General features: G+C 31.2%; 3 protein-coding genes across 3 annotated transcripts in view; 2 read left to right on the top strand and 1 right to left on the bottom strand.

Annotated features, from left to right (window-relative positions):
- The first annotated feature begins 64 nt into the window (after window positions 1-64).
- LOC107448460 (zinc finger CCCH domain-containing protein 14) lies at window positions 65-2,046 on the top strand. The gene has a single exon (XM_016063655.3). It carries the CDS (start codon window positions 194-196, stop codon window positions 1,859-1,861), a length of 1,668 nt encoding a protein of 555 aa, XP_015919141.1. The 5' UTR covers window positions 65-193; the 3' UTR covers window positions 1,862-2,046.
- A 7,099-nt stretch (window positions 2,047-9,145) lies between these two features.
- Window positions 9,146-16,907, bottom strand: LOC107448440 (pre-mRNA processing factor 8). The gene has a single exon (XM_016063622.3). The coding sequence runs from the start codon at window positions 16,513-16,515 to the stop codon at window positions 9,442-9,444; it is 7,074 nt and encodes a 2,357-aa protein (XP_015919108.1). The 5' UTR covers window positions 16,516-16,907; the 3' UTR covers window positions 9,146-9,441.
- A 313-nt stretch (window positions 16,908-17,220) lies between these two features.
- LOC107448441 (ubiquitin-conjugating enzyme E2 R2) overlaps window positions 17,221-20,355 on the top strand; it is a 12,146-nt gene continuing 9,011 nt past the window's right edge. The window contains exon 1 of the mRNA XM_016063623.3: window positions 17,221-17,397. Within this exon, the coding sequence (XP_015919109.1) occupies window positions 17,221-17,397 (177 nt within the window). The remainder of the gene's footprint in view (window positions 17,398-20,355) is intronic.

Raw genomic sequence — 20,355 nt, forward strand, 5'->3', positions numbered from 1 at the left:
TTGTAGCTTTAGTATACAGTATGTGAAACACAACTTCAGCTTGTAAATAGAAAGAAGCTGCCGGAAACGGTTTTGATAGCTTTCGTTTTCTATCAAGTTGTAACAGTTTTGCTATAATGTTTTGCAATCCTCTAATATTGCGAACATTATCCATAACTATTTCTTTCATTTGTTTAATTGATTAACTGTAAAAATGGAAAAAAGTCAAAGTGAAGTGACTGATAAAATTAGACATTCAATTAAAGAGAAATTGAAGAAAATGAACACATTTGTTGATGATGAACTTCCTGAGTATATAATGATTTTGATCGCAAATAAACGCAGCAAACATCATATGGAAAAAGATTTATCCTTATTTTTGGGAAATCAAACAGGTGAATTTACTAATTGGCTTTGGGACTTAGTAAGTGCATTTAAAACTGGTGGAAAAACCAAAAGTTCTAAATCTAACCTTAGTTTGGATTCGCAAAATATTGAAGAAGACGATGTTTTGAGTTACGATCCGACAGAACAAGATGAGTCTTTATTCTTGGAAGAGGTAAACGAATCACCTGCTGATAAAGAAAATACATCTAAAACTGAAAAATCTGAAGATTCAAAAATTGCATTGTCAAGTGATGAGGAAATACCTGAGAATCCCTATATATCTCTAAGTGCTGCTGATAAAGTTCAACAGAAAATTACAATAAAACGTGAAATAGATGATTCTAATATTTCTAAAAATGAAGTATCAAAAACTTCATCCAATGGTCAATCGTTGCAAAAGTCAGCTAAAGTGTATCCTATGCAACGAATGAAACCAGCTTCCAATACTGCTCCTACAAAAGAAAGTGTTTCAGTTAAATCATCTGAGCTCCCCAAGACAGAATATAGTGGTGTAGCTAGTGTAGTTTGTTTTACCCAAAGGAAATATGGTGGAGCTACTGCTGCGCTTCAAGCTAATAAACTGTTGTTAAGAGCTGTTAATGATGCTACAAAGTCTGTATTAAGTGGCAAAAATATAAAAGATTATTATAAACCAACTCCTATCATAGAATTGGCTGAAAACAAAATGCCTGATGGGGAAATCAATGAAATTGTTCACACGGAAAAAAAGGCTTTTGATGGTTTAATTAATGATCAAGATACTAAGTTAGTAAAGTATGAAATGCAAGAGCCTAATACTGATAATTCAGAAAATACTACATCAAGAAAGATTGTAAGTTTAAATTCTGTTGAAATTGGAATTTTCGATGGAGATTCATCTCATCAGTTAAGTACAAGTGACCATAAACCTGTTAAAATTGAAGAAGAAAATGCTGTTACTCCGCATTTTATTGTGACTTTAGATGGTGTCAACTTCTCATCGGTGAAAAGAAAGAGAAGCATCATTTCTGAAGAAGAGCCTATGGATATTGATGAAGAGGAAGAAGACTATGATGAAGTACCTGAGCAAAACGATGAAAAGAAGATGAAGATAGCTGAACGATGCAAATACTGGCCTGCGTGTAAAAATAATGTTGAATGTGCATATCATCATCCAACGGTACCTTGCAAAAGTTTTCCAAATTGCAAGTTTGGTGACAAATGTCTTTATATACATCCTAATTGTAAATTCGATGCTAGGTGTAGCAAACGAGACTGTCCTTATACTCACTGCAGTATTCGAAAATATCCTATTGCACCGATTGCAGTTATCAAACCACTAAAGATTCAGAAGTCCAAAATTGTATGCAAATATTATCCACGGTGTACAGCTAAATCTTGTCCATTTATTCATCCTAAATTATGTAAGTTTGGTACTCAGTGTCATGCACCCAAATGCCCTTTTGGTCATTTTCAAATTCCTAATCGAAGTCAAATGAAGTGGAAAGCAGTTTGATTGGTTGATTAACTTCAAAACTTTAGTTTTCAGTCCAGTGTTATATTTTGTGCATTGTTAAGGAAACTAACTGCATTCATTACATTTTATTTAAATTAGTTTGAAAATGCAAGTTGTACATTATTCTGTAATATACCATACATTTGTTTGTTTTTGTTTATTAATAAATTGTGCATTAATATGTATCAGTTTCTTCTTTATGTTCATTTCAATTGTTTTTTTTTTTTAATTTGCATTTAAGTTGTAAAATAAGGATGCAAAGTTTTTTTGAAATTAAAAAAATTATCACTGTAAAAAAATCAATATTAATAATGAAAAGAGTCATTTAAATAAATGCAGAAAAGTCTGAGCAATAAGCAAATAGCAGTCATAAGCAAATGTGTGTATTTCATATTAAGGAAGAAGTAAGAATACCTACTAAAAAAATTTAATCGACATATTTATTTTTCTTTTATTTTGAACAACAATTTTCATTTAAAATATATATCTGGAATAAACTGCTTTTTGTCTAAAGAATTAAGATAGAATTACATAGTTTTTTAAGAGTAAAGAAAGTGAATCTGTAATAAAGGACAGAAACTTTTAGGTACTACATGAATGGTTGAACAACAAGATTTTTGTAAGGAAGAATAGTGAAAGTTTTTTTTTTTAATTGTGAATATTTTTTTAACAGTGATTGCAAGAAGAAAAATAAAAGGGCATGATAAATAGATGTTCTCAACAAAAAACATTCTTTAGAAGTACACGGATTGATTTCTAAAATTAGTGCTGTAAATCAAATTATACAAATATCCTTTTAAAGCAATGTTAAAGCTTTTAAAAGTTAAACATGTCAGTCAGAAATTTAATTTATGCTATCTTTTATGATTATTAAAAAAGGCTTCGTAGTCTTACTGGAATCCTAGATTGGGCAACATATTTCTATAAATAAGGAGATCATTTGTCCTTGAAAGAGAAACAACTATATGACATTGCAAGAGCATTGGATTTGATTTTACCACTAATAATGGCGCATCTTATGCTGAGATGCCCTTAACAAATCAAATGCGAGATAAAGAATTTTTACTTTTGTTTCGCTCTAATAGAAAATTGTTTGCAAGAAACAATATTTATTATTTCATCAGTTTCTTTAAATGCGTACAAAAAGACATATGTTTGTTACGATTTTTAGATTTCATATTTAATAATTCTTATTACTCATTAATTGATTATTGTTGTTAATAAGAAAGCAAGCAAAAGGGAGGCTGCACAACCTCGTTTCAAGAGTTGACAATATTGATCGACCTTCGCACTGGGAGCTTGGCATCCATTTGGTGTGCACTTAGATGCAAACAGGCTCTCTCCATAAAGATAATGGTTTTTACTTAACTTGCAACAAAGTATAGAACTTTTGTGTTAGGAGATAATTTTACCAAAGGTTGTACACACACTGCATTACATAAATAAGGGGCTAACATTGTAAGAAGTAAATTATGTTTTTTTTAAAATCCTTTTTCATATCAGAAATGAAAATTATTTTCCTGTAATTTTTTTTGTTTTTTGTATAGCATTGCTAACTTAAAAAGCAGAAAAAGTATTTCCTAAGTAAGATTTTGTCATAATAACTGAAAGCTAATAATTTTTAACTTGCTATAAACATAAAATTTTTGTATCTTTAATATTAGGATTTTGAAATTTGCCGTAATGGTGAATTTCTCATAATATGCTGTGTTTGTTACATTGTGCTGTTCTATAATATAATAATTAAGCTTATTTATGTTTTAAAGTAATATTACACTTCTTATGAAGGTGATTAGTAGTATTGAGAGTAATTTGTAAATCAAAATTGACTGATTTGCTTAGAGCTGCTACAAATTCAATTGGTGAACTCTTTCTTGTTTAATTTTGAAGAATTAGAAAATAATTTAGTAATAATAGTAAGTTTTTTAGTTTAGAAAAAGATATAGTCATCCTCCATTGTTCCAATATCTTTAGTTTTCCTGTAGGGATTGTCTTGTTTTAATGGGCAAGTCACAAATGGTTAGATAGTTTTTGAAGCTAGCAGACTCTCCCATCGATTGGTCAGAAATTCTACAAACATTACAAAAAATTGAGGATATTTCATTTAGAGAAGAGAAGCACTAACTCCTAATATTAGTGAGGGTTATTTATAGTTTGGTGAAAATGCCTAAAATATCACATTTGATATTAATTTATCTGTTGATAAAAATATTGAAACTTTGATCTATTCAAGATAAGGTTGCAGAGTCTTAAGATATGCTTATTGATTTTGATGAAGATAGCAAAACAGAAACACAACCGAACATCTGCAGAAGGTCTCAAAGCTTTTGAAATTATGAGTAACTTTCTGTATTCACACCAACTTTCAAAAAACTAACAGCAAGATCATATAAAAATAGATATCAAAAATTTATTCAAGTTCAGAAAAAAAGAATTTTCCCAAAATTTCTAAATACTTTTTCTTTTGCATAATATGTATTTTTATTGTAAGTGTCTAATTTTTTCGAATAAAATTCTTTATACTTATTGTAAGTTATTAAATTTATAAGTAGAATGCTTCTTTGTTTTCAGGCATTTTCAAGTCCTTTAATATTATATATTGACTCTCATTCATTATTTTCTCTATCGTCCCATGCCCTTCAGTTAAAGAAATATAGTTAACTCTAATAATTTATTCTCACCTGATGAGGTGAGAGTTTATAGTTCAAACTTAATTGTATCAATTTCCAGGTAGAAAGCCATTGTTAGCTTGATTATTCAATGAAGTAATACTTTTAAAAACTGATTTTGTTATAAAAAATGAACTCAAATTTGTTATGATCTTGGAATTCCAAGTAATTATGTTGTTACAAATATATATATACAGTGAACTCTCACTTATGCACCGGTGTAAGGGGCCAACATAAAAAAGCGCATAAGTGAAAATCTTCAAAATTCTAAAACGCAACGTCAATTGCAGTGACAATATGAATAAATATGTTTCTTAACATAAAATTTTAATATTTATACTGTTTTGGTAATTACTTTAATTATGCCTAGAAATAATTTAACATACCTAAAGACAATTTATTTTCTTGCAAAATAATCTTAATACATGTTAGTATTTGTTTTTGCCGACGTATTTCAAAAGCAGTTTTTTCCAGTTCATATAAATGGGATGAGGGAGTATCAAAAGCAAAATTAAATTGTAAATAGTCAAGAATAGTGTCTAAAGCTTCTAATACTGCTATGTGATTTGGAGGAACTTTATCATCCTCGTCAGTGTCATCCACCATGTTTTCATCGTCAACAAGTATAAGTTAGATATAAATGAATAGCTCATCATAAAAAATGTGAGTTTCATGGGAGGGGGTGAAACATCATATGATAAATTTCTAAGAAAAGTACTTGACGTCATAATACGCTGCACAATAAGTTGTTACTATTGTCACTAACAGACCACCTCTGTTTATTTACTCATGATGTCCATCTGACTGCAAGTAAGTGATCGCGGTCTCTTTGATATTCCATGTGTCTTTTTTTTTTGTCTAGAAAACTGCATGGGAGTAAAACTAACCTGTGGACAAGATCAACAGTCCTTTTCTTAAAGATGAATGGGCTTTCATTGTTGTTGGTGTAACAGATAAGACACCCTATTCAAAATTGTAGAAAGAATGTCTTTCCAGAAACAGCAAAAATGAGAAGGTCACAGGGGAAAGAAAATTCAATGGGTTGTAGCCACATATTTCTTTTTATCTGTAACAAGGATTGCTTATTTGCTTCATTTTTAATTTAATACCTTTTTTTTAAAAAAAAAACTATTTAAAAGCTAAAAAAATTAGAATGTTAGCCTAAACTTTCGGCGTATAATTGAAAAATTTATTTGTAGAGCGACGCATAAACGAAGGATGTTTATCATTATTTTCCTACCTAATGTACTGGGGCCTATCAAAATCGTCGTATAAATGAAAAAGGTGCATAAAAGAGGTGATGCATAAGTGAGAGTTCACTGTATATCTATACATATTACTTTTTGTAGGGCATGTAGCAACCTTAATTGGATAGAAATTATTGTTTCAACAGAATTGATTTAGCAGTAACCATGTTAATCAAATCAAGCTCATATTTTAAAAGACAACAGTTTATTGGAAATATTAATGCATTTAATATACTAGGTGCTGCGCTGATTTCAGAACCGTTTCATATAATTTATACTCTACCAGGCCATCTAATCTGATGACCATTGCCCATTACATTAGATGGCATTGCAATAGTTAGGTTTATAATAGTTACTAACAGTTATAATAGTTACTAACACTCTTTTCATTGATATGTTCCTTCTATGAACAAAAAAATATGCCGCCCTCTCCTCCAACATTTTACCTAAAACTCATTTCTGTGACTTCATATTATAGTTTACCAAAATTATACTACCTACTTGTTGAGTTTGATCTACAACATAAATATACTATATATTCCTTAAATGCTTGAATTTTTTTTAGGTATTTATAAAAAATATATGTTGATTTGAAGAAGTTCGTTTTTTTTTTTTTTACATGCATGTTAGTTTAAAGGAAGAAGTACTGCATTCTCTTTTCAAGTTGAAACATCAAAATGACTATGTTGAGATGTGAACCTTTTTAAAACACCCATCTCACCCAGAGTTTTAGAACAATCTAGATTATAAAAACTTGGTATATTCTAATTAAACACATTCATTGACTGGAATGTTGAAACATATTTTGAGTAGGATTATTTTTGAAAAATGTGTTCTCTTCAATAAAAAGAATGTTTTTCTGTTTAAAATTACCAATTATTAATGACATAAGCATTAGTTAAAAAGTTTCCAAACAAACAAATTATTTTCTGAGCCTGAATAATTGACATGCAGCCTTTGAGAATCTCAACAAATAGTACATAGTTGATAAGATAATTTTTGATAATTTAAACCAGCATGCCAAAAGCAGTAATAACCTGTTCAGAAATTTGTCACAAAATAAAAATATTTTATAGCTTTTTTAATATGCCAATGGACTATCAGACTTTCATTTTCGAAAAAAATCCAACTAAGGAGAAATTCCGATTTTTTATTATTATTTTAATCTCTTAACTAATTTTTTATTTTTAATAATGACAGGTACTTGAACTCTCGTTTTTCACCTCGGAAGATGCCGGAAGTGTTGCTCATTTAACGTTACCCAGTGGGCACCTGTGAACCAAAGTCATGGAGGCAAGCAACATTACCCACGCCACAAACCCGTTCATAGGGTGGGCCACATTCACACAACACAGAGAGAGAAACATCCATGCCCAGGGCGGGATTCGAACCCGCAGCCATTGGCTTCGCAGTCAGGCACGCTAACCGCTCGGCCTCTTAACTAATTAAAAACATTCAAATTATTTTTAAAAAAATGAATTTTAAGTTAGAATATAATAATTCTTTTAACCCCTTAAGGACTGTGATTGCACGATTCTTCCTTTACAGCCCACGGTATATTATCTATAAAATTTGACTTTTTCACTCTAAATAGCCCAAGATTACATGTAATCTGAATTCGCTACTCTCGTATTACATTTCATATTAGTATGTAGACTTTCTAAGCATGCATGCCTTGAGAAGTACTTCCTTCTCCTTTCGTCAGTTCTAAATGGGTTATTAAAAACTAATTATACCACATGCTTAACAATAATACTTATGTCATTCTAACTGCAAATTACATGCACTACTATAATTTTTATAGCTACAGCATCAGATTATTACAATCAATTTTAACACTTGTTATAATTTTAAAATAGGCAAAACAAAATAAAAAAAATGGAATGAAAGCAATAAGTAAATAATCTGATTTGAATCTTAATAAATAAAAATATTGATGAGGTAGAAGGCAGTTCATTTTTAAATATATGTAAAAAAGAATTTGATAAAAAATAGTTGCCATGTGCATTACTTAAATTTGTCAGTTGATGGAACTAGGAATTGAAACTTTTTTTTTCTTTCTCTGGATATGTGTGAACAAATTAAAAAAATTTTTACAATTACCATCAACTTGCATGGAGGTGTGCAGAAAAAAAAAGGAGGAGGCCCATTGCCACAGTAATCAAATACAAGTTGAAACTCTCAGGTTTTTTTGTATTTATGCTTTTAAAAAAGATTGAAGAAAATATATTGAGATGCTGAGTGAAATTCTAAGTAATGTAATTATAATTTTAGAAAAAGCGATGATTTATAAAGAAGAAAACGTTCCATCTTCTAAAGTAGTAAAAATGTCAATTTTATCAAAACAGACTATATAAAAACATAAGTAACATGGCTCAGCTTTAAATAGATTTGTTAAAGCATGCAAGGAAAATATTGAGGAAAGACTGTGTTAAACTCAGTCTGTGCATTACTTTATGGGCATCACAAATCCAAAATAGTGAAGAAAATAAAAAGATGCCCAGGCTGATTAACATCCTAAATGGTTAGTGCCTTTTTTTACAGAAAATTTTTATTTTCTTAAAAGGATTTATTACTTTGACAACTTTAATTCATTTTACACTGAAAAATATATATTTAAAAAACTTTATTTTTTAAGAAAAATTTGGGATATCCTCGATTAAAAACATATTTTATCATTTGCCTCACACTTTTTTGATTGCATGTCAAAAGTAATTTATAGATTAATCTTAATATTTGCATGAATTTTACAGAACGAATAATCAGAATACATAAATTATTGAATGAACAATAAATAAAAGAAAAATAGTCCTAAATTTTGTATTATTATCAATAAAATTCATCAGTCATGGAGAGTTGTCTTGATCATATCATTCAAAATTTTCTTAAGATTTATATTTAACCAATTAATCTTCTTATCTATGGCATTATTCTGGTCTATTATAAAAGGAATTAGATCTGTTATGCCATTATAATGAGAAGTAAATACATATTTTTGGTTTATTCATTTCAATGCAATATAGTCTAAATCCATAGTTTCTTATCAACTTCTCCAGATTTAATTAAAAAATTTGCAAAAACAAAATACAGTCAGGCAGAGGGTAAACTTTGATAGAAATCCTGAAGATTTTAAAGATCCAAAATGCAATTAAAATATTTTTATATAAATTTTATTTTAATTGTAATTAATCAAAATGTAAAATTTGTAAATATTAGATTTTTTAAGGGAAAAAAAACTATTAGATTATTTAAAAAAATAATTTCTAACAAAACAAAAAAACAGAGTCATTACAGATTAGGGTATGAAATATGACCCTTATTTGAAAATACGAGAAAAAAAATAGATGAAAAGTAAAATACACACTATCTAATTTTATAGCTTTATTTTATATTTCACATAATGTTACTTTAAAATACATAACAGTTAAGATGTATAAAAAATTTCCCAGTATCTTTTGATGAACAAACTTATCAAATTAACATATAAAATACACATTATGAATTTAAAGTCTCATATAAGGAAAAATTAGGTTCAAGTTGCAAATTTAAATGCTTAACAAAAAGGTATATGATGATACAATTTGTATTTTTACGTAAAGAAAAATAAATTCAATAAAAACTCAATTACAAAATACACATAAAACAGTTCTGCAGCTTATTAAAGTTATGAAAAATGATCTTCTCTGTCTGCACCAACACCTTCACTATCTTCAATATTACTAAAGTTCAAAAAGTGTGAGAGTCTATGGAGTTCATGGTAAAATTCTTTGGGATTGGCAAGTTGCAAATCATACTTCATTCCTACATCATGTCTTACACCCATGAAATTATAATTCCAGGAACCTTGGGCAGGAACCATAAAGAATCCAAGGAAACGATGAGTTAACAACATTTGGACTCTTTCATAATGAGATGGCAAGTATCCTTTTGGATTATTTCCTCGATCAGTGTTTTGACGTCCCCAGTCGTAGCCACTAGGAGTTAACTTATAAGCAGTAAGAGAGCATGATCCTGGTGTAAAACTGCATGTTATAACAATAGTTTTTTCACCATCCCAAGTTGGATTATCATTCATAATGCTGGCATGTGTAGTGACATCCTGGGGGGAGAGTTGTGGCAACTCATTAGGTTGAGTGTGGATCCAACCGAGGGGTTCCATTTCTTGCAAGTATTCATGATTCGGTAAAAGATTTGGTAGATGTACCATCTGGTGAGTGCCCCATTGTGGTGCCATAACAATGCACCTGATTTCTTTTACTTGAGGTTGATCAGCTGGACTGACTCCATACAAATATCCAGCAATTTGAGTTCGTAGATCTGACACAATTATAAATTTTTTCAAAATATTTTTTGGTAGGATATATGTATATCCAGTTTCTTTGATGTCATCAGATGAAACATAAATATGATTCGTTCGCAAATGAAGATTGGTTGCTGATATGGCTCGAACTCGCCATTCTGTCTTGGATGCAAATGTATCTTTCTCATAATTACTGGTCGTTGAAGTGATGATTTCATCACCGTGTTTATTTATAGTGCGAGTAGTTGTAGCAGTTAGTTGTGTTTGTTCTTTAGTTTGCTTCTCAATCTCTGCAATTTGCTGCCTTTGAGCAGAAGGAGCTGATATTTCCATACCCAAAATTATATCTCTTATCTCTGATTGCGTTAAGGAAGCAACATTTACATTATTCTTTTTTCCATAATCAGCCAGGATTAAATCTTTCAATTGAACTTCCACCTTTATCCACTCTTCGTCAGACAGGGAGGGCCAAATATGATGGAGTTCTGTAACAGTAGTTTTATCAGGTTTTAAAATAACTTTTGTTCGTTCATTATTCACATGTAAAGCTCTCAATATCAGAATCAAACGAGAAAAGGCAGTATAAGATGATATGGTCTTCAGCCAATCATCATATAAATTGAAAAGAACCATCTGAGGTTCAGTGGCCTTTAAAATCAAATCTCCAAACTTTTCCACTTTTAAACAAGCTTGGAACGGCAACTGAAGTTCACTACCTTTGATAACAATATTTGGAAAATCAAGCAAATGTACTTCAAGTGGATCTAACATGCCTTTTCTGGTAACAATGATTTGCTTAGGCTGCTCTTCCACTGGCAATGAACGAATCAATGCAGCAACTTCTTCAGCAGTTTTCCATTTTGCCAACTGTCCTAGACGTTTCTGTCCAGCCCATACTGAAGTATGAATAATTTTCAAAAATAATTGGCCTGTTCGAGGATTGAATATAAAAATTGCCCCATTTATTGGCTTTGTAGTCAAATTACCTTCAAAGGTTTTGTGGATAGTGACTCTGTACACATTGGTATCATCAACGAACCAAATAATTTGATTTGAAAAGAGCTCACCATAGTTTTGTGAGGATAAGTAAGGCTCAGTAGGTTCAGAAGAATATAACTGCAAACCTTTCCTTATTCTTTCTCGTAACACATACAGTGCAGGATTAGCTTTCATTATTTTAGCCATAGCTTGTTGAATTAAAGGTTTTGCTCCTGGGAACCAATTTCCATAAGCACTATGAAGATTGTAGGCCAAATCAATAGCAATCAAGACACCAGTTGGAGAAGGGTAAATACTCATGTTATCAGTTGTATAATCTAAGAATTTAGCTCTGGCATATCTTTCAATGTCATGTGAATCGTAATCTCCCCATCGTAACTGAACATCTATCCAATATTTCTGTGTAGTTGTAACATCCATAGTGTCTTTTGAATCAGCTAGTAAACTGGGTCTTGAACAACTCCATTTATATGCAGCAAACAATAAAATATCTGCGCATGAGCTGTTCATTTTATATGATTTTCTAGGATGTATAGTTTCCTTTTGCACTGTCTCTATTTCTAAAGCATCTAACTCTTGATCAAAAACTTGACAAAGATCCATCACAATGCTTTCATGAATTTTTTGCCACAAATGGGCTCTGAAAATTTGGATCAATGAAATTTTCAAAGTTGGTATTTTACCATGCATAAATATTCCAGTCAAATCAAGTTGTACTTGGAAACCAACGTAAACATTAGCTCTATTTATAGTTGGTGACCACCATAAAGTGAATCTACGATTTGGAATTTGATTCAAACCAGATCTCTGCGCATTGGTCAGTTTCTTATACTTCATAGATTCTTCAAAGCCACTTGCTTTTTCCCAAAACAATCCTTCCCAAGTTGGAAAATATGTACCTTTGAATAAAGTGTGCTCTAAGATACCTTCAACACCACCTAATGCTTGGATCATATCAGTACGATAATTGTTCAAATTCCAGAGTTTACCATCATGTCTCTGATGAGTCCACCAAAATGGATTTTGTTTCAAAACTTGATATTGCTTGAAATCAGTACGGACTCTCCACCCTTTGTCATAAGCAAGAGTATGTCTGTCTTTTTGAAAGAGGGTATTAATTCTAGGTATACCACGATCCCAACTATCTTCTAAGTCTTCAAGAGTTAAACGTCGGTTTTGAGCCAAAGCTTCTTGTCTTTTTAAAGCATATTCAGCCCATACTCTTTGAGAATCAATAAACTCACTTTCCCAAGGTTGAATGTAACGGTACAAGTTAGGAATGACTTGATCTTCATCATGGCTCATGCCTGATCGGAAATGTGTAATTCCAACATCAGTTTGTTTTGACCATCTTAGATCAGACTGTGGAATCAACACATGACCCATGGATAACATTCCAAGGCCACCAAGTTCTTTTGGGGTGTAAAATACAACTGGCGGAAATCGACTGGGCATCTTTGAATTCAGACCAATTTTTATTCGAGTCTGAATTTTGTTCTCACATTTTACAAGTAAATCTAAAAGTTCTTGGGTATTAACAACAGCTTCTCTGAAATATGTCATCAAACCAATCAAGGCAGTGTTCCATTTGTTCACGATTTTAGTAAATGTTGTTGAACCAGATGCCATCAAAATTTGCCTAACCCGATTATGGAATCTTTGCATAGATTCATCATCTACTCGTAAGAAACACTGGGCTGTTCTTTCTTTGGTTACTTCATTTTGTAAATTCCATACACCATCTTTATGTGTGAATTCTTCATGCGTCATACGACATTTTGGAAGGATACGACACTCAAAGCCACTCATGTTAAATAACAAGTTGGGATTATCTTTACTGTACACTGAAACAAAACTGCTTTCCCACTGAACAGTTGTAACAGAACGTGGGAGCCTGTTTTTGATGTCCCAAAATACAGCCCGGCCCAAATTAACATCATGTTTCATCAATCGCATTCTAGCATCCCTAGGCCAGCATTTCTTATTATTGTATCCCACAATGTTCTCATTATTAGGATCAGGATGTTGCGTGAGATATCGCTGTATTAAATCACGAGCATCTTCTGCAGTGAAACGGAAAAAGATATGCATCCGCTCTATGTATCTTGAATATAATCGAATGGGATGAGTTGTTTCAGTAGCCACATCCTTGTAAGTCAAAAAGTCATTAGGCATTTGAGGTGGTCCCGCCATTTCACTAGCTCTCTGAAGACCCAATACCAAAAGATCTAAAACTAGGCCATAATACTGCACAATAAATGATGCAAACTGAAGTCCTCTTATTATTCCATAAGAATTAGTATGATTCATATCTTTGTAGTTAATAACTACATTACTCTTAGCTGTCATGTAATCAGCAATGTTATGATCAACAATCAATCTTAGAAGCCTATTCAATAGAGTTAAATCTATCTTTTCGTACATTTTCTCATAGCGAGACTCTAGCATTACACAACATTCTCCTTCAGAAGTGTCCCAAACATCTTGCAAGTTATTAATCCCTTGACACCATTTATAAACCAAGAGTGGAGGAGGTTCTGAGTCAGCTGGTTTAATCCAAGGAGGAAACAATCTTCTTTTGTCAGCTTCATACCAAAGGTACTGATCAAGATAGGCATCAGTAATTTTTTCTAATGGCTCAACATCATACACAGGTATCAAATGACTATACAGGTCCATAAACTCGATTCCAACTTCTTTGAATTGTCTGTGAGTTAACAGATGACGCTTGATACGAGAAAGAGCTTCATGAGGATTATCATAAGCTTGTTCAATCAAACCCAACTCTTCTCGTTGGGATTGATTCAATCTACTTTTTACACTGTATGCCTCTTTAAGACGCTCCAGAGCTAGAATGAGAAGTTTAGTATCATGTTTATATGAAAGAGGTGGGAATGGAATAGGTGAAAATCTGCGGCTCTCTAACCAATGGACTGTTGTTGTGTATATAGCAACTGCTTCTTCAGCACTAATATAAGGCCCATCTTTCAAATAGTTATGTTGTCTTTCCTGCTCAGCTTTCAAATATAAGCGAGTCAATCGTCCAAGATTTTTCTTGCACACAGTTTTGTCAACTGTGGCTCCTCTTCTTATTCTCTCACGATTGTAATGAGCCGTATTGGTCCACCAATCCGCTTTCATTTTTACATAACGTAATATCATGTTCTCAATGGGTGTAGGCAAACCAGGCACTTTCCAAGGAATGTTTGCTTTCCAGCAACGCCATGCCTCACTTAAATGTTGCAAAATGGTTCTGGCTTTATTTTGTTTCATACCCTCAGGCATCATATCTAATATATCATGCATAACAGATGCTCTAAGCTCAAGATCAAAATGACTTTCAACACGCTGTTTAGTTACAGTTTTAGCTACACCTTTAGAGTGTCTTCCTTCAAATTGACGAGAAAGTAAATTACCCAGCCATCTTTCAAGGAGTGGAGTTACACCACGCATAAAAAATAACCAAACTCTCCATCCAGGTGCCCAAAAGCCACAGCCAGGTCCTTTACCAATCGGTCCAGTATTGAATCTATAGTAGATTAAATGCTTTAAATCTTTACACATTCGAATTTGTCTCATAAGTTTATATTTGTAACGATACATGCCAGTCAGTTGACCTACATGAGCAAATATATACTGCAAGCCATCTGCCAATTGGAATGCATCAACATTATTCAAACGATATTGTACGTGACTGTCAACAACCAGCTTAGTTAATCGAAGTATTTCTCTACATAAATGAAAAGCATTACCGAATCTTGATTTCTTCCTTTCTTTGGTAGTTAAAGTTTTAACAGGCTTCAGATTGAAATTATAATCTAAATGAAGGTAGTTCAAATTTTTTCGATGAATAAGTAAATTCAACATGTTATAACCTTGACGGCAAACATGAAGGCCTACTTCTACCCAATCAAGAGTAGTTGTTTGGAAGAATTTGGTAGACTTAAATGATCTGAACAAATATCTTTTCTTTTGAGGTTTAGGAGGTCTATGTTTAAGAGCATTTAAGACATAATACTTCAGTAACTTTTGATAAGATACTCTTACTTTAACAGGCATTCCAGGAGGACAATGTTCGCGATACCAAGATTTTACAAGTGGAACATCAATGGCTCTTCTGGTTCGACCAGAACGCAAATTGAATGGCCTAGGTGCCCATAGAAGTGCAATGCCATTTGCTGTATTATCAGTATACAAAGGGCAATCTTGAAGAAATGGTTGAACAAATTCTGGAAGTTCAAAATCTTCATCATCATCTGGTAAAGGTTCTGCTCCTTTTACAGCATGTCTGTGAGATATAGGATTAATCAAAGGATCAAAATAAAATGCAGGCAAATCAGGATCTTCTGTTTTAATGAACACTACATTGGGTGCATGATACCAAGAGAGATGTACATAATGAGGTAAATTATTATACAGATATGGGAAAGCAATTCGATACTCTGTACGTATAGGCTGACGTATAATAATTTTGTTGATGTCATTGAACTCGTTCCAATCTTCATCAGCAGGACTTGCATCTTTGATTAAAGGTTCAAACTTTGGTCCACCAGGGATAGACATATTGAGCGCTTTTGCTGTGAAGAATGATTTGAGATCAAATAGATAAAAATAATTATCATCAACTAAATCTGTCAACAGCTGATTTGCAAGTCGATATAAAGTTGCAAGTTGAGGGAGAGCCAAATTCCAACGACGATAAGTTGTACCATTGACATGTTTGGTATCAACTAATGGTTTATGATCATAAAACCACTTGCATACTTGTGAATCTTCTTCTGAATCTAATTCCATCTGAATGGCTTCAAGAGGTTCCACATCAAGAATGTTATCAGCATAATCTAGAGGTGGTTCTTCATCGTCGAATGGTGGGAATCTCATACGTTTAAAGTGTCGCCTATCTCGTTTTTCTCTTCGCATCATAATCCACATAGTTCCCCATTGAGAAATATATACAGGTTCAATTACCCAAGGGATTTCATTGACGAATGTTATGGCACCTGTTATGTGGTATAACACTTTAACATCGCGGATCTGTTCCCAAGGCATTGGCATATTCTCCATTAGTTTCAAAACTGCATGAGGCATATATTTTAAAGCTCCCAAATAAACTCTTTTATCATGGCGATATTTTCTACTACTCATGTCACCATGATCACGAATAATTTTTCTGATATGCTCAGGGGGCATATCTTCTTTTTGGGCATCAACAAAACCAAATTTACGTTTTTCAGCATACCTCTTACTTTGCAGTTGCTGCCACTTTCTAGCTTTCTCCTGAAGCTTTTCTTCGGATAGTATTTCAGGCTGTTTTAATATTTGCTGCTGCTGTTGCATTTGTTGTTGCTGCATCTGAACTTGAGCCTGTGCATGGGCTAGCTGAGCAGCAAACGCCTGCTGTTGGGCTATCATGCCCATCACATAAGGATGGCCTAGCATTTTAAAATGTTATTTTGGTTGTTTAGAACAGAATAAAAATCAAGCACACGCTAATAATGAAGTGGTCCAGTTATTAGTTATTAAGCGTGTGAAGTCAAATAGTTGGCATCGAACATGATGCTATTCATTAGTTTTAATTTCGGTGGACATTTAATTTGTTCAATATTTAGTCACAATTTATCACATCTTTCAAGCTTTGCAGATAAATCTCGAGAAAATAAAGCATATAATTGGAGTTTATAACAAGTTACTTACACCATTTATTTTGTTTGTACACTTTTACTCGGCTTTATGTAACATGATTGCGGTTGCAGGGAAAAACATCTTCAATTAGTTAACTGAAATTTTACTAAAAAATTTATGTTTTTTTTTTTCAATTTCCTTGCTTTAGATTTGTTACAAAATAATTTAAATCAACCAATTTTACAAACATGTTTGTTTAAAGATGTTTCACTTTTAATTGATGAGTATGTAAATAACTTTTGCAACTCGACACAGCTCGTCTTGTTTACTTCGTGCTATGACGTCAGTTCAGCTGTTGTCCTGTTGCCTGCTGTCTTGCGTGAAGTGAACTGTGATGTTATCTTGGGTTATTGTCTCTTTCCGTTTGCAGTTTTAATTCTGACAATTTTATTCCTTTGTTGTGTAATTTTGGGGTTGCGCGTTTAACTTGGAGTTAGATATTTTAAATTTTACTATTAAATTATGGCTCAAAATCCTACAAGCAGTGCTTTACGTGCTCTAGCCTTGGAATTCAAAAGCATTCAAGAGGAGCCAGTCGAAGGTTTTCGTGTTAAACTTGTTTCTGATGAAAATCTTTTTGAATGGGAAGTAGCAATATTTGGACCCCCCAAAACTTTATATGAAGGTGGTTATTTTAAAGTAAGAAAATAATTTGATAATATTTTAAACTAAATTCGTATATTTCTTTTTTATTTTTAATTATTTAACATGTTGGTAAATATTTTTGTTTGTCCTCATTAATATAAAATTTTTTGTATTCCTTTTTTTTCTCTTTAATTAGTATGTTTGTAAATAGTTATTATTTTCCCTCCCCCCTTTGTCTTTTTTACAATTTGTAATATTTCTTGTAATCTTTTTTTTCTTTAAAAAAAAAAAAAAACTTGCCATATTCTCGATTTTTTAATTTTTAAAGTAATTCTAATTTAATTTTAAGCGTTACTTTTTTGTATCTATGAATCGTACCTTCCTACAGTTAAATTTTAATCTTGAGAATAATAAGTTTTTTTAATAATGATCAACTGTAATTGATTAAAGCTAAGCCAATGGGGCATTTCGTTTTAAATTAGGTTGCATTTTAAAATTTGTTTTTGTAATTTTTTAATTTCCAAATTTGAAATAATAGAATTGTTCTATTATCAAAATAAAACAATAATTAAAAGAAAATTTTTAAAACAAAAAAAGGATTGTAGATTTTATGATAGCAGACCAAATTCATTAGATACCCTTTTTTTTCCTTCTGTGTATTAAAGTACATTAATGAAATTGATTAGTAGTCAAAACAAAATTTTAAAACTAGTTTTTTAATGAAACATATTCTTCAATTGAAAGTTCATTAACATTAATCAACAGACAATTAAGAGCTGTTAGCTCATGAAATTTCCCATACAACCAATACAGATTTTTAAATTAATAACCTTTATTTGGGGAAAATAAATACCTGATCAGTATTTTAAAAAATTCTTTTCTTTTATTTAAATAAAGTCTATGATTTTGCATTAAGATACTTCTATTAAATACTGGGAAAAACACAAAATTAATAAAGGAAATAGGATTTATATAATAAATTTGATTTTATGATGTGGGTACAATTGAAAAGGCAAATTTACCATTTAAAAACGTAATATTTGCTGACTTTAAAATTATGTAACTATCTTTAAAAAATGAGCAGTTTTAATATTTTTTGTTATGTCTTGTTGTCATTCATACTTACTCCAGTTTTCAGAAACTTTCTTAAATTAAAAGAATTTTTAAAAAATGATGAACTGGGTGTTACTGACATGGTACATTATGTTCATAGCAACTAGTGTTTAATTTTTTAAAAAAAGATTTTAAATTTCTAAAGGTTAATAAAAATTAGAGAAAATCTAAATGATATCAAGAGTTATTTAAAAAATAATAGAACTGCTTTGATTTTTTTTGTATCTGACTTATATGCATTTTAAGTCAGCAAATATAAAAACAGTAATTGTTGAAATAGCCTAATACTAAAGTAGGTATTTCAAATAAATGAAAGAAAAAGGAATGTATATTTCAATTTTATTATTCGTTTAATATTAGGTAGTGATTTTACTTCATGATGGTATCTCTGATGACTTACCTGTATGTATGTACCTGTATAAATATTATTCAATGAATGAACACTTCTCAGATTGCTTAATTTAGTATAATTCCATATCATCACATATCCCTAGTTCACATGAGCTGAAATTGCCAAAGCACCGAATAAATTACCCAGTTGTTTAACTATAAATAAATAAAAAAATATGTGTGTAATGTCCATTCATAGTAATCATGACAGGTTTTAATTTTTCTAATGAAAATATTTACAATTTCGAATTTAATGTATATTATTTTGGTTGAAGATTGAGATCTTTGTTTTTTGATATATAAGATATAATAATTACATATATATCTTGTAAGATCAGGGGTCTGGAAGAAATTTATGTCCGTTAACGAACCCTTCACAAAATAATTTATCTTTTAATCGGTAATCGGACCCTTCACAAATTTGTTTATCTTCATTATTGTTTTGTCAATAGAATAAACCCTTCCCAGGGGAGAAAAAAGAGACTGTTGGAAACGAACTAAGTTTTCCAAGTTTCCCTAAGTTAATATTCCAAATGTAGTATTCTAAGAAAATATTTCTATATTTACAAACATCATGTGCGCATTCTTATTGATATTAAATATTTTTTTTGTTAATAAATAATTGATTAATTTATATTTGTCCATAAAATTAATTTATAGAATATTATGTAAATAAAAATTAATTTCTGGCAATTTTTTAAGTAAAATATTATAAATTTAAGAATTGTTTAAATTTACCTAATGCATAACACATTAAAAATAATACCAGGTGTCTGTTTAGAAGAAATTACAGACCCTTCACAGAATAACTTTTCATAAAAACAGACCCTTCACAAAATAATTTATCTTGTAATCGGACCCTTCACAAATTTGTTTATCTTCATTATTGTTTTGTTAATCAAATAAACCCTTCCGGGGAGGGTGGGGGGAGATGGTTGGAGGCAAACTAAGTTTCCCTAGGTTTAAATTCCAAATGTAGTATTCTAAGAAAATATTTCTACTCTTGCAAACATCGTGTGCGCATTCTTATTGATATTAAATCATAGGGTGACCTGGGGTAATTCCTGATCAAAAAACGCAAACATCTATTTTATGAAAAAACTATTCAAAATAAAATTTTAATATTTACTGGAAGTTTGAGGCTATATGAGATGAGTCCAATGCCACCTTCTTTTGTTTGAAAATCTAATTAGAATTTAAAAGATTTTAAATTTTTAGTGATCAGGAATTACCCCTGGTCTTGATCATTTCTGGGGTAATTCCTGATCACTTCTGGGGTAATTACTGATCATCAGTATTTATTGTAAAGGGGCTGTTTTAAAATAATTATATAATGGTAATTAACAAATAAGACATCAAGATCAAACAAATAAACCAAAAAGATATGTTTAAGCAGCTAATAAAATTATTTATTTAAAAGCAAGAAGAAAGATTAACACTTTAAATTTTCAAAAATCTTTGCATCGTGCCATACATTTTAGGCAATCAGCCAACTCATTCTCATGTTCT

This window comes from Parasteatoda tepidariorum, chromosome 3 (genome assembly GCF_043381705.1).
Source record: "Parasteatoda tepidariorum isolate YZ-2023 chromosome 3, CAS_Ptep_4.0, whole genome shotgun sequence".
Classification (NCBI taxonomy): domain Eukaryota; kingdom Metazoa; phylum Arthropoda; class Arachnida; order Araneae; family Theridiidae; genus Parasteatoda; species Parasteatoda tepidariorum.

Coding starts and splice junctions, on each gene's coding strand:
- LOC107448460 (XM_016063655.3), top strand. CDS start 194: ATGGAAAAAAGTCAAAGTGAAGTGACTGATAAAATTAGACATTCAATT.
- LOC107448440 (XM_016063622.3), bottom strand. CDS start 16,515: ATGCTAGGCCATCCTTATGTGATGGGCATGATAGCCCAACAGCAGGCG.